The sequence below is a fragment of the Paramisgurnus dabryanus genome, chromosome 15 (assembly GCF_030506205.2).
Source record: "Paramisgurnus dabryanus chromosome 15, PD_genome_1.1, whole genome shotgun sequence".
Classification (NCBI taxonomy): Eukaryota; Metazoa; Chordata; class Actinopteri; order Cypriniformes; family Cobitidae; genus Paramisgurnus; species Paramisgurnus dabryanus.
Genome location: NC_133351.1, coordinates 31,709,615 through 31,724,012, shown reverse-complemented (window position 1 = coordinate 31,724,012; position 14,398 = coordinate 31,709,615). Strand labels below are relative to the sequence as shown.

Here is a 14,398-nt window from a genome sequence, read left to right as displayed (position 1 = left end):
TCTTTAGGTTATAATAACATTAAAAATTCAAATTCATAATTTGATTTTCAAAGATTTATTATAAAAACTGATTCTCAAGATTCTCTATAAATCTGTTGAATCAATATTAGGGGTGGCACGGTTCACAAAACCCTCGGTTCGGTTCGTATCACGGTTCTATGGTCACGGTTCTCGGTTCAGTACGGTTCTTGTTGTTATTTTTTCTTTAAATTTTTAACACTCCAGAAATGTATTATCTTATTAATGTATTAATTATCCATAATTTAGGATAAAGTATTAAAAAAAGTTATATCATGTAATCATGCAAAAACTGAATTTGACTTTAAGCACATTATAGGGACCATCTCTGAGGAAAGCCAGATGAGATTTTGATAGAGCAAGATGGAAGACATTGATGATTTCAAAATGCTTTTCATTTATTTGGCAAAAAAGAGAATGTGTATTGCCATCTACATGAACTTTATGTGCATTTTTAGCACACAAAGATAACTTGCATTTATTAAAATGCCAACTTCAGTGTAGCTCTTAGATTTATCCCTGAGAGGCTGCTTTAATACTGGCGCATTCTCCAACTGCGGGCAGACTTCCTTTTCTCTCCCACTTGCCATTTCTACACGTAACATAACCTGCAGTTACTTATACTCCAAACCAGTCACCTCTTCTTTCGCGAGAAAGGGAAACACGCTATCTGAGGTCACATACAGGGAATGAGACTACATTGCACATGCCATGAACCGTTGAACCTTGCATCACACACGCGCTCCGAACCGAGACAAGCGAACCGAACGGTTCAGATTTTTTCTTGGACCGTGCCACCCCTAATCAATATATAAATGTGCATTTATCTTTGCCATGTTATTTTCATTTAGTTGACTAGTGGTATACACTGATTAAACATTGATGGGATTAATCAAAACACTTACCTTGTCACATTAAAGGAATAGTCTACTCATTTTCAATATAAAATACTATAGTGTATGGTGGAACAGCACTTTTGGGAGTACTTCAACTCGCCTGAAAAATCCGCTTCCCTTCTCCCTCTCATAATGGGAGAGGGAGAGTGTTACTGCGCCGAGTCGAAGTACTCCCAAAAGTGCTGTTCCGCCATACAATATAGTTCCTCTTTTTTAAATCCGCTTAGAAAAGCGCTAGGTTTTATTTTGTACCACCAAACTTGCTCGTATAACTACTCGTCTTAAATAGGAAAAACGTTGATGTGTTTGGTCACTTCTAACTTTATCTCTGAGTGGTACCATTGAATGAATGGGGCTAAGCTAAATGCTATCGAAGTGTCGCATTGTAGCACTTGTACTGCACATTGTACTGGATTTGGGAAGTTTTTATTATATACTGCAGTTGCTCATCTATGACATGAAATGAAGAGTTAATTTAAGTGCATTCATCAGACAAATACCCAGGATCGGCCCCACTGTTTTTCTTATACACTGCATGGTTCAGGATGTCTTAATTTTAAATAATAAATGAAACATTTAGTGGCTGTACGTTTTTGCGCTTTTCTCTGACACTTCAAAATGCTTTCACCAACATGTTTGCTGCATTGGCACGCCTCTCACTCTGCGCTGGTTGCTATTTGATCACGTCAGACCACATTGTTTGGTCAAATATATTTGGTCTTTTCACTTGTTTTCGGTTGCCGAACAATCGGTGCATCCCTAAAAATAACCTGATGAGTTAAATGAGACATTTTGCATCTTCAGTTCTTGTGTGTGTGTGTGTAAATCTCTTTCTCTGTTTCTTTGTCTAGTTGGTGATGGAGTTTTGTGGTGCTGGTTCTATAACAGACCTGGTGAAAAACACCAAAGGAAATACACTAAAGGAAGATTGGATTGCCTATATCTCTAGGGAAATCCTCAGGGTAACACACACATAAAGACAAATAAACACTTGTTTGTTGTTCAACACTCATCTTTAATGCACTCCTTACAGAGAACGACTGATTCAAATTGTATTTGTGTGTTTGTGCGTCTGTGTGTGCGTCTGCCTGTGTTTGTGCGTGTGTTCTCTCGTCAGGGTTTGGCCCACTTGCACGCTCATCATGTCATCCACAGAGACATTAAGGGCCAAAATGTTCTGCTGACCGAAAATGCAGAAGTAAAATTAGGTAATAAATGCACATTCAGATTTTAACTATACTTTATATTTCATTCAGATTTTTTTTTTCGTCTCTTATATTAGGCTTTTGTGCCCTGATTACTGTGTTTGGTTTATTTCATATCTTGGTTAGAAGAAATTCATTATACTGTTATATATTAACATGTCAGACTATACTTTACTACTATACTATACTTATACACAAACAAACAAAACAAGCTAAGAGGTGTTTATTTATGCTGTTTTAAGCATAAGTAAAATTAGGTTAAGTCTAGACAAAATGGTTATTCAAACTGGGAATAAATTGTATACAGGAAGTGATCAACGAACGACCACAGAAACTCCCATTATAATGCATGAATCGCACATATCTTACTTTCATCGTATTGAAACTTTGTTGCTTAAAATAAAAGCATGAGTGCTCACTTTTATCAAAACATTGGATGGTTTAGCAGACTGGCTCTGTGGTTCATTAAAACACATCTGATTGGCCATAAGTTACATTTCTAAACTCAACAGAGACATGTCTGCAATGCTGCAAAAAACTCAAAATAAAAAGATATTTGATGCAATACAAGCAAATCTTAATATGTAATGCTGGTATCCACACATTTTGTTCATTTTCAAAATTCTTTATAATTGAAACAGTCTTAAAAGGTCTTGTTTTGAACTTGGGTGGCAATTTTGTTGATCTTTCCGATCCTGCTTGCCACTAAATTTGAAAATATCTCAAATATCTCATGAGGTTGGTTGGTTTTCACATTATGGCATTTGTGCACAAACTGCACATTGCAAGTGTTCTGCAGACTGGGAAATGTAGTCAAGTCAGTGAGCGTATTCAACATCACGCAGCACTGCGGAGATCGACAGGTGCATGACATCAAAACACTGCGAGAGTTGAACAAGAATACAACGCTCCGTATGCTTTCCATTCACTCTTGTGGTTGTTATATGTCTGTTGGTCTGCACAGTGGTTCTTGATGTTGGACATATTTAGCTTAACAGCAAGCCTTGGCTTTTTTCATCTGAAATTTTCTAGGGACCCCCTAGAACCTCCTGAAGGTCCCCAGTTTGAAACCCCCTGCTTTATAGAGAGAGCGCCATCAAACTCCTTTGAACGATTATGAGCCATTTATGATCAGAGCACTCTTAGTTTTATGATGAAAGTATGGGTTTGATCATATTATTTTTGTGTGTAAATGAGCTGTCTGAATCTCCTTCACTCCTTCAGTGGACTTTGGTGTTAGCGCCCAGCTTGATCGAACCGTTGGCCGGAGGAATACTTTCATTGGAACACCATATTGGATGGCTCCGGAGGTCATCGCCTGTGATGAAAACCCAGATGCTACCTATGACTACAGGGTAATTACCTGCAGATACAAACTTTTTACAAACTTTTTTATCCCAAAGCTCTAGATATTATACATATGACAGGTGCTATGATGTGATGATCGTGAAGTCTGTTTTAAGGTCTTGACGCCCTTTACTTTTTTTTTAGACCTTAACATTTTCGTCTTTTTCTAGTCTTTCCAATCAAATGTGTTTGTATAAGCAAATGGCTCCTCAAACTACATTGCTCCAGCAGCGCACGTGTCACTGATATAAACGCAAGTTTTTTCTTAGCTTGCTTAAAGGGATAGTTCAGCCAAAAATGATATTAAACCCATGATTTACTTACCCCCAAGCTGTCCGAGTTGCATATGTCCATCGTTTTTCAGACAAACACATTTTCGGATATTTTAGAAAATGTTTTAGATCTTTCAGTTGATTTAAAAAAAGATGGCGGCTCTACCGGAAGGTATTTATTTTCGTTAATTAAGTTTTAAATATGGATATTTCTACAACAACACCGTGCGGATTACCCTCAGAAGACCTTTGTTTATCATCCTGGAGCCGTTTGGATTTAATTTGTGAAGGATGGATGCACTTTTTTTGGACTTGAAGGTCGTGGACTATGGGTGGACCCCGTAACATTACATTTAATTAACTGAAAGATCTAAAACATTTTATAAAATATCCGAAAATGTGTTTGTCTGAAAAACGATGGACATATGCAACTCGGACAGCTTGGGGGTGAGTAAATCATGGGTTTAATATCATTTTTGGCCGAACTATCCCTTTAAAGTTCAGAAAACTTTACAACTATTAGCATTATGTGCGAGAAGAACCCTTTATTTGGCATCACAACTCCTTGCGTGTGCCTAGAGAGACCTCTGCACGCGAGAGACTGGCCGCGAGAGACCTGCGGTGGATTCACTGGCACTTATTATTTTACATGTTTCTCCGTCACACTCAGTCTAACATGCGGGAGGGCAGAGTTGGCCACGCCGACTTATTTGCATTTCGCGGAATAGAAAAATCTGTTACGTCTGACATGTTATTCTGCGGTAACGGAATATACCGTCATACCGCCCAGCCCCAGTGTGTATCATATAGGCTAATTGCAGAAATCACTCGCGCACACTTGCAAAGATTTTAGAAGTAAAAATCAATAAGAGGAGACATCATGAAGTCCTTTGTGGTATTTGTTATGCTGGTAAAACAACATCAAGTTAAAAACAAATAATTTGTGAACATAAAAGAAGAAACAACCATCATTATTCTGTAAAGTTCATTCTTGATGTCTTTTTGCTTTTTTCTACCTCTAAAATGATATTGAAGTCCTTTTATAGGGGTTGACGGCAGTTACATGTCGGTAGATTTTAAAAAATTTTCATTGTTATTTGCTGTGATGGCATCTAATTGATGTCACACTGATGATAGGTCATGCATATATATATTAAATTTGAGGACATTTGTATGATTATAAACACCTGATGAAGTTCTTTGTATTGAATCATTGTTTATTAAAATAAGTATAAATAAAATAGTTTGTGTGCACATGTGTGACTTCTCTGTTTCTGTTTGTTTTTAAATCAATGTAAAATAGGAACAGAAGAGATTAGATTACCATATTCTAGTTATTGACTTATTAACCATTTCACATTTATTTTTCAAATGCAGTCTGCTTGAATGTTGAGGTGTTACAATGATGTTTTTACATTGCTTTCTCTGCAGAGTGATTTGTGGTCGTGTGGGATCACAGCTATTGAGATGGCTGAGGGAGCTCCTCGTGAGTACATCGCATTACTTAACCTAACTCATCTAAACCATAAATCACCTAACACAAACTCCTTGTGAGTGCTTCACATTACTAACTCTGACTCATTAAAACCATGAAACTGACTCGCCCAAATAATCTGTTCATCCCTAAAAAAAGACTGCATTTTCTGTGTGTGTGTTTGCGCCTGTGTGCGCTCCTAGTGACTATTACATATGACTAAGCCTAACACGCCTAAATTATTACTCACCTAAACTATTATCAACTATCTTATATCTTATTTTATCTATATAAATGTATTATTATGTGAAAAGATATATATATGTTTTTATCTTATCATGCATTAGGTTTATATTATATTATGGGCATTTAAGGAAAGTTTTATTCCTTTATTGACCCTCATATCTTTCCAAACCATTGTCAAAGAAACTGAAAGCTTTGCGTTTGCCACTGGAATGTTTTTTATAAGTTGTTAAATTGGTCTGTAAATACACATACAGTATGCCCATATGTAAGGTTTGTTATATTCATATAGGGGTGTTTGAATTAAATTCTAGTTGAAGTTTTGCTGTAATAAAGCCGTGGTAAATTTTCCTGTGCTGACTTGAACAACATGACAACTATAGCATGCAATAAACATGCATGTCAGCCACTTCTGGAGTATTTGATGTGTTCTGTATGTAAAGATTAGTTAGCTAGTAAGCTAAATAATCTCGCTGACTGTTGTTGTGATGATGTACCGAGTGATGTCTTCACTAAGGGAGGGATGATGACGCATAATTTCTCTGTGCACCGTCTGTCTCTAGTGCGTCATGAACTTTTCTTGAACTGGTACCATGTGTACGGGATCCAAAGCTTGGCGAGTTCAGCAATGATCTATTTTGTCATGGCTTTGTTTCTGCAGATGATGTACTGAGGATTCTCCATTTTGAGTTTGAATCTAAAATTTAATCTGCAGAGAAAGTCATCAAAATCTGCATATAGCCACCTATTAAGATAAACTCCACCCTTGACCTTTATCACGCCTCAAGTACAGACTGCGTTATTAAACTGGGCAAGCGCAAGTTGTAATATTTTGGTCTTATTTTTAATGTAAAGCATCTGGATTTGTTTCTGGTTATTATGGGCTTGTTTTTTTCATGCAAGATCTGTTGGGCACCGTGCACTTTGACAGGGACAGGTTAAAGATGTTACAAAAAACCTCACCCAATGTATCTGCACAGTCTATGAGTCCCTTCCCTATATGTAAGTGTAATCATCAGTAAATGTGAGAATAGATTTGTAACTGTGAAACCGCAAACAGTCATATGTGTAGAGAAAGAACAGTGGAGGGCTCAGAACACAACCTTGGTGGGCTCCTATTATTAGGGGGATGAAATTGGGGGACTGCCAGTGAGGAGGTTGGGAGTGTAGTGTCCTGAGCAGAAGGACAAACTCACACAGAAACATTAACCCTAACCTGAACCTTCATGAATGATTACTTTTAGGAGAACCCTTAAAGGTGCTCCCCTTTTGACATTTACTTTCGGCACTTTAATCCAATGCAATTTACAGCACGTTTAAGCTATAGATAAACATGTGCATTCCATGGGAATTGAACAGATGACCTTAACCCTAACCCTCCTTGCTTGAGCTCATCAGTCAAAGGTGTATTTTTGTACCTTATCTACCCTAAATAGCATAAATAAACAGATTTCTACGTTGTATTAAACCATGGTAGTTTTATTTAAGTTATTCTAAAACTAGTCACTAATTCTTAAGATGAGGGATGAAACGCATTTTAGTTTACTACATCAATTAAACAATGCAAAAGGTCTTTATTAAATTCAAGCAGACATACTTTGTCTGATGTGGCAGTGTTTCCGCTATATACATTCAACCGTGGCGGCCCGCCACGCCTAAAACATCCCCGCCACGCCTGCGGTTGTGGATAGAAGGGATACAGCAAACGAAATCTCGCCGGATGAGCACTGTTTAATCCTAATCCTTCACCCAAACCCAACTCTAAACACAACATTTCACAGGATTGTATGATGTATGTGTATCTCATGTAGCCAGAGCCGCTGTTTTCATCCTAAAAATCCTACCTCCAAATCTAATCCTAAACTTTTTGGCATTTTCTGTATCCCTTCTAGACAAAACCCGCGGCGGAAGCTCGCAAAGTAAATAAAGCTATACCTAAATGTCCGCCCAGCAAGAAAGAAAAAAATTCCTTTCTGGATTCGCGTTGTTCACTAATTTATAAATAAATCTCCTAAAATATCATAATTTCCCCCATGGGTTCATGCACAAATAGATTTAAATCAACGGATTGATTAGGCTACGTCTCTGTTTTGAGAAATAATAATAAAATAAATAAGTCTACACGAAATATGTTATAATTATCAGATTGACAAAACGAATAAAAAAAGTATTTGAGTTTCTGTTCTTTTTTTGTGACGCGCTGTTAAACCAAAGCAGCAGAAAACACGTCATGTTTTTAATGATTTTAAATAAGCACAGGGTTTTCTCCTTATTGTGAGTTTACATAAATAAAAATACACAATTTACAGATTCGAATTTTATTTTACTTTTATCTGTCTGGCAATAAATTAAGGGTAATTTAAGTTGCAAGGTCATCACGCGTATGCTGTTCACAGGCGCATATACACGGACGCAGCGCGGGGCTGCGAGAAATGACATGATTAAACTTTCGATTAAACATATTACGAGTTTTTTGGACATTCATTTGTAATCACTGTACTCATATTATCAACTTATCTGGCCATTAGTTATTCAGAATATAGGCTATAAGCGCAGCGCACTGCTGACCACTCAGCTGTCAGTCAATCTTCTGTGCTTTAGATCGACACTCACAAAGTTTCACATTAAATGATAAGATGTTTGTCCAAAAACAAAAGGCTAAATACTGAATACAACTCATATAGGACTGCAAGACATTAGTCGAATCTGTTTGGAAGGAAACTTATTCCGTGGAAGAGAAGGACGTTGGTAATAAAAACTGGAGGCAGACGGTGAGACTGTTTCATCTGTTTTCAGGCGAAACAACAGGGTCGGGGTACCCGCGGGTGAAACTTCTAATATTTGATGTAACGGGTGTAATAATATTAACGTGTTATATGCGTTGTAGATCCAGGTCGGGACTCAATATGCGAGCGTGAACTGCGGGTCTAACATCCAAGAACAGAATTCGACTCGATTCCGACAGGTAACAGTTTTTAAATGTCCCCGTGCTTATTTGTGTTTAAGATCTGTCTGCGAAGAGCATAAAGGTTTCTATAACTGCGCGATTTGCAGTGTGACCGGGTCGGGGTCTTTATGTCAAACAGCCCGGGTGTGGAATAAATTGCTGCTGATGTCGGGTGTTCTGTCAATCACAGCGGTGCGGATTATCAAACAGGACTGTGCGTGACTTTGCAACAGCTCTGTAACGCTAAACCCGAGCACGAACTTGCACACTACATTAAAACTACAATGAAAGATCCGTATGAAGCTATAAAAATTACGTATTTTTTAAGAAAATACAGTTTAGATCAAACACAGAAAAGCAATATGCTATAAATATAAGGAAAATAAATGACAGCATGAAAATGATAAAAAACACATGTTAGTTTACTGTAGCCTATTTTCTACATTAAAAAAAATAATGTACATTTATAATCATCATGGGCGCCCCCTGCCGCCACAGCTGGAAAAAATCCTAGAGGAAACACTGTGTGGTGATGTTCCCATTGTTTTAGATAGAACTGAACTGAAGTCTGTGAACTAATTATATTACCCAATTGTCACCATCTGATCCTTAAATCTTTTTAAAGACCCCATGAAATCAAAACTGACAAATCCTACTTTTTGATATTTCTGCTTTGAGTTCCAATTCTGAATGAAATGCATACTTTTCTTTATCCAATCAATTAAGCCATGCCTACTAGGGATGTGCATCGATGCATCGCGCTCCCATTAAAAAGACCTGTCTGAAATCGATTCTGAATCGTAAGGCTCCGATTCAGTGTTTCATGCACAGCTTGTGCATGTACTACGGCTCCGTGATCAGTAGGAAGTCCTTATCGATCTAAAATCACTACAAGTTTGACTCGTTTATAACGACGTGCATTTAAAAAAGCAACACTCGTCAAACACAATCATTTAAAATATTCTTTATTATCATGAAAATACCTGAAACAATCTGAAGAACAGCGATATAAATATTCCTTTAGACATTTCCTGGAATAGTGTTTGGTATACTACTTCTTCTGTGGCACAAATGGTGTTTCTAAGCGAGAGCGCCCCCTGGCTTTTGGATGTGCCTGCATTTCACCGTAATTCATTCAAATTCATTCATTGAGAAAACGCGCATTTGCCCGATTAATTGTCACAACCCTAATGCCTACAATATGGTAGTAATTCCTGACTTCCTGTTCACATGGACTTTTAATATAATTATTTGACACCGATATAGGCAGTAAGCAAAAACATTTGTTCTTATATCTTTTGCTTGACTTTATTAAAGACCTTTTGCATTGTTTACAAACGGCCGGTTTGGACTACAGCCCTCTACTTCCTGCTTTGATGACGTTAGTAGAACAGTTTTTGACTAAACTCCGCCCACAGGAATACGTCAGTCACCAGCTAGGCTAACGGCAAGCTAATCTGCTGTCGTATTACAACACACTAAACAAACTACATAATCAGAACTCGATATGTATTTCTGAAGGAGGGACTTTATAGAACAAGGAAGACATCAGACCGTTTTTAGGACAGTAAAAACAGCGCTATACAGATAAGTCAATTGTGTAAAAAATACCGCATTTTTTACACGTGAAACATGATCACATTTTGTTTATTGTTTATTTTCTTAATTAGTTGCGTTTTAAACCCTTTTTTTAGCAGTTTAACATTGTGAGTTCATGTTCAGGACAGGATAAATTAGTTGTATTTTACAAGTACACAGCATGCATTGAAAAGAAGTCTAATGTTTATTTTGCAGCATTGTGTGACATGCATCCGATGCGAGCTCTCTTCCTCATCCCGCGAAATCCTCCACCCAGACTGAAGTCAAAAAAATGGTCAGTACCTGTTTGGTGTTACTGTGGTAAGAAAATATCATGGCCCTAAATTTCTCTTTCCGTTGTGTTTTTTCTGTCGCAGGTCAAAGAAGTTCTTCAGTTTCATTGAGGGCTGTCTGGTGAAGAACTACACGCAGAGGCCGCCCACCGATCAGCTCCTGAAGCATCCCTTCATCAGAGACCAGCCCAATGAGAGACAAGTGCGAATCCAGCTGAAGGACCACCTCGATCGCTGCCGCAAGAAACGGGGCGAGAAAGGTACGATCCTGATTATTTTTGGCTTTACGTTTCAACAGAGACCGTGTGCGATCGTGTGAATGACGTGTGTTTTCACTGCAGATGAGACTGAATATGAATACAGTGGCAGTGAGGAAGAGGAGGAGGAAGCTCAGGAGCAGGAGGGGGAGCCCAGGTACTACATCAACCTACAACCTTTAATCAGAAAAAATTGGGACAATGTGTAAATGTACATGAAAAACATAATGCAATGTTCTTATTAATCCATCATTTGATTCATAGAGCATAGAAAACATATTGAATGTTTAAACTGAGGCAATGTACAAATTGTAAATTTGATGACAGCAAAACGTCATGTTTAGAGCTGGAGCGAAACCTTATGGAGACTACGAGAATATGTTGATGCTTGTGAAATGCATCGGTGTATCATTTTATTTTTGCACACCGTATAGACAATTTTTTTAATTGGTATTTTTTGCACCTTGTTAGGCAGTTTTTATGTAGCATTTCTTATGGTATATGATGCACTTAAGTGTTGTTAGTGTTTTAAGTATTTTCTTATTTTCTTTTAAATATTTTTTATATTAAGCAGATGCTTTCATATAGAGATTTAAAAATGAGGAAGGAACACATGAATATTTGTCATTATGTGGATCCTCTTTATATGTGTAGAAAAAAATAAGCAGGCTATAATAATGTATAATATAATGTATATAATAATAATATAGATCATGTATAATAATATATAATACAGAAAATATTATAATATAAAATATAATCATTTTTTCAAATTCAAATTTTATATATCAACATTATTATACACATTATAATTATAGCCTAATATTTGATTATGGCATACTAATTGCGTACTAGTTGTTTTAGTTTTTTTTTGTGTGTGTGTACATTTTAGAAGTTTTGATACGAAAGTTTACGTGAGTCACAATTTTTTTTGTGAAAACATCCGCACAAATTTGTGTTTACGCATGCTTAAATGAGACTCGATGTTTTTGACAATCTAAGTGCATGTTCTATATCTGTCCTTTTTATATAGTTTTATAAAAGTCATGAAGTATACATGTATGAAAATAAAATCAAAGTAATTTTAATGCAGTTTGACAGCAGCAGGACACCGCAGAGATATTTGTAACTTTTAAATCAAGAAAATCATCAGAAATCTTTTAAATATATGTATGTATATGTGAGAAATATACCAACCACTTATATCAAATTAGCCAACCTTACAAAACATCATTTACAAAAGTAAAACAGTGAAAAGGACATTTTTCTGTCAAATAATGCACTTTATTTAACTAATGGTTTTGAATATTTATTTTAAAATATCCAGCTGTCTCTTAACATTTACTCTGTATACAAACCTGTATAAATTTCTTTGTTCTCATGACCAAAAAGGAAGATATTTTGAGGAAACCTAATCGATCATGAGCCCCATTCACTCCAAGTTTGTTTCCCCCTATTTAAGTCAGTGGGGCTCATGATCGATTTTGTTCAGTTCAAATATCTCTCATTTGTGGTCCTGAGAACAAAAAATGTATACAGAGTTTACATTTTTGGGTGAAAAAATTAAGTTAGTGCTATATTACTTAGCAGAAGAATTGTGTATCGAAATGTAAAGGTTTATTGAGCATTGATGTCATTCGACATATTGCATATGCTGCTGTGATATAAAAGCAATGAAGAACTTGTTTTACCACAGTACACAGGCATTACAAAATGTAAGGATGTTAGATGACTTTAATACAAAGCTCCCTGCTGCCCTCTACAGGACAGGAAGAGTAAAGCCCATAAGTAAATCTTTATAACACATTAAAACCATTCTTAACAATTCAGAAAAATATAAAACTCACTTCTGTGCATGTGTTTGGGTTATTGCTTTAATATCGTATCATGTATTTGTTTTTTTTTTTCCTGACAGTATAATTGTGGTAATAGTGGCATGATTTGATTTTTCTGCAGCTCTATAGTGAATGTCCCGGGTGAGTCGACTCTGCGGCGAGACTTCATTCGTCTTCAGCAGGAGAATAAAGAACGTTCAGAGGCCATGAGAAGACAGCAGCTCCTCCAGGAGCAACAGATGCGTGAACAGGAGGAGTACAAGCGCCAACTTCTGGCCGAACGACAGAAACGCATTGAGCAACAGAAAGAGCAGCGCAGACGACTGGAGGAGGTAAGACGGAGAGAGATCAATGATGATTGGTATAGGCAGTTAAATTAATTTTTCTTTTAACAAAAACACAGCCCTTGGCTTGTTATCAAATCCCCAAAGAGACATCTGTACTGTGAGAGGAACAACAGCATGATGTGTGATGTTACTCAGATTGGGTAGACGGCCACTGCAGGACTCAAATATTTACTTTACTACTTGGTAACACTACATCATCTTGATGATCAAAAGCTTTAAAGCTTTTCCATTGAAAATCCTAGTTAAGAAATATGTTGTTTAAGATTCTGCTCTTCATGTTGTCACTGCGTGGCAAAGCCCCGCCCAGCGATCTGCCATATTTGCATAGACAGCCCTGTGTTAGCAGCACAGAGTCCGCCATTGCTGTATCTTCTGAGGGATGAGCGAGCTGCTTTTCTGCTTTGTGTAGTGCAAGTTCTAGATGGATCAAAGCCCCTTGAGCTTTACAATAAATGATGAGACTTCACTCAGTGATTGACAGCTCAACTCGCCTGTATTCCCTTCACGATATACAATATAAACCTTAAACATCATACAACGCTACAGTCACGAATGTGTAGGGTAGAGGCAGGGAGCACAACAAGTGCAAGCCACCTTTAAAAATCTGCATTACCGTTATCTGTGTACCCAGAAGACTTTACAAGGCTGTGTGTTCGACAATACAAAGTATACTTAGGCCTTAACAACACACGGGATCTTCTGTTTTACAGCAACAGAGACGTGAGCGAGAGATGAGGAGACAGCAGGAGCGAGAACAGAGGAGGAGAGAGCAAGAGGAGAAGAGACGCATTGAGGAGATAGAGAGGAGACGCAAAGAAGAGGAGGAGCGGAGGAGGGCAGAGGAAGAGAAAAGGAGGGCTGACCGCGAGCAGGTAAATGTCTCTTAAAATGTGATTTTGATTTGAAATGATATTTGAAATGTTTTAATATTCTGGTGTTGGCAAGCTGAGGATGTTTTTATTATACAGTATAGGTTGTTTGAACCAAACCCACTTCACTTAAAGTGAACTAGAAAGGCAACTAGCCCAATGTGACCTCAGTCCTTATGATGTTAGGATTCATTGTCAAAATTATACCATGCAATGTATCCGAATATATTCGAATATCTAGGTGCCCCCCGCGCGCATAAAAAAAAAACGTAATAGAGATTCAATTTATTAACAGTGACAGTCATAAACGGGGATGTCTGCATTCCTTTTTTTTACTTAATGTTTGAAACAGCAGGTTATCAACTTATGAATAACAACGACTCAGAACAGGTGACAACTTAAACAGCAGCAGGAGTGGGGCATTTAGCCAAGCTCAAACGAAATCCGCGCCCGCAGATTTCGGCGGAAAACTCCGCTGAATTCCGCAGATATAATGCCCTTCATTGACAAGCACACACATCTCGCGCTTGAGCCTGTTTGTGAGAAGAAATCTCATTGACAACAAGCACACATACATAGACTATCTCGCACGTTTGTTAGCCGTCATTGACAAGTACATTAACCCTGCACCTGCTGTTTGCTTGACCGTTTTTAATGATGGAGAGCACAAACCATTTGATATTTGAGATGAAATTAAACTTACCACTGAGTTAAGCAGATCTTACTTAACTCTGTCATCTATGTGACGCGCAACAGTCAGCACATGATCATTTCAAATCCGTTTACAAGACAAATGCTGTTGTTGTTTAATATAAAG

General features: G+C 37.4%; 1 protein-coding gene across 4 annotated transcripts in view; it reads left to right on the top strand.

Annotated features, from left to right (window-relative positions):
• The window catches only part of map4k4 (mitogen-activated protein kinase kinase kinase kinase 4), a 44,505-nt gene that overhangs the window by 10,781 nt on the left and 19,326 nt on the right, over positions 1 to 14,398 (top strand). For all 4 annotated transcript variants that reach the window (XR_010545458.1, XM_065293093.1, XM_065293092.1 and 1 more), the window contains exons 5-13: positions 1,766 to 1,876; positions 2,032 to 2,122; positions 3,344 to 3,474; positions 5,170 to 5,224; positions 10,197 to 10,275; positions 10,358 to 10,533; positions 10,615 to 10,687; positions 12,487 to 12,697; positions 13,423 to 13,584. Coding sequence is in view for 3 of the 4 variants with exons in the window: in XM_065293093.1 (XP_065149165.1) it covers positions 1,766 to 1,876; positions 2,032 to 2,122; positions 3,344 to 3,474; positions 5,170 to 5,224; positions 10,197 to 10,275; positions 10,358 to 10,533; positions 10,615 to 10,687; positions 12,487 to 12,697; positions 13,423 to 13,584 (1,089 nt within the window). In the remaining variant the exon portion in view is untranslated. The remainder of the gene's footprint in view (positions 1 to 1,765; positions 1,877 to 2,031; positions 2,123 to 3,343; positions 3,475 to 5,169; positions 5,225 to 10,196; positions 10,276 to 10,357; positions 10,534 to 10,614; positions 10,688 to 12,486; positions 12,698 to 13,422; positions 13,585 to 14,398) is intronic.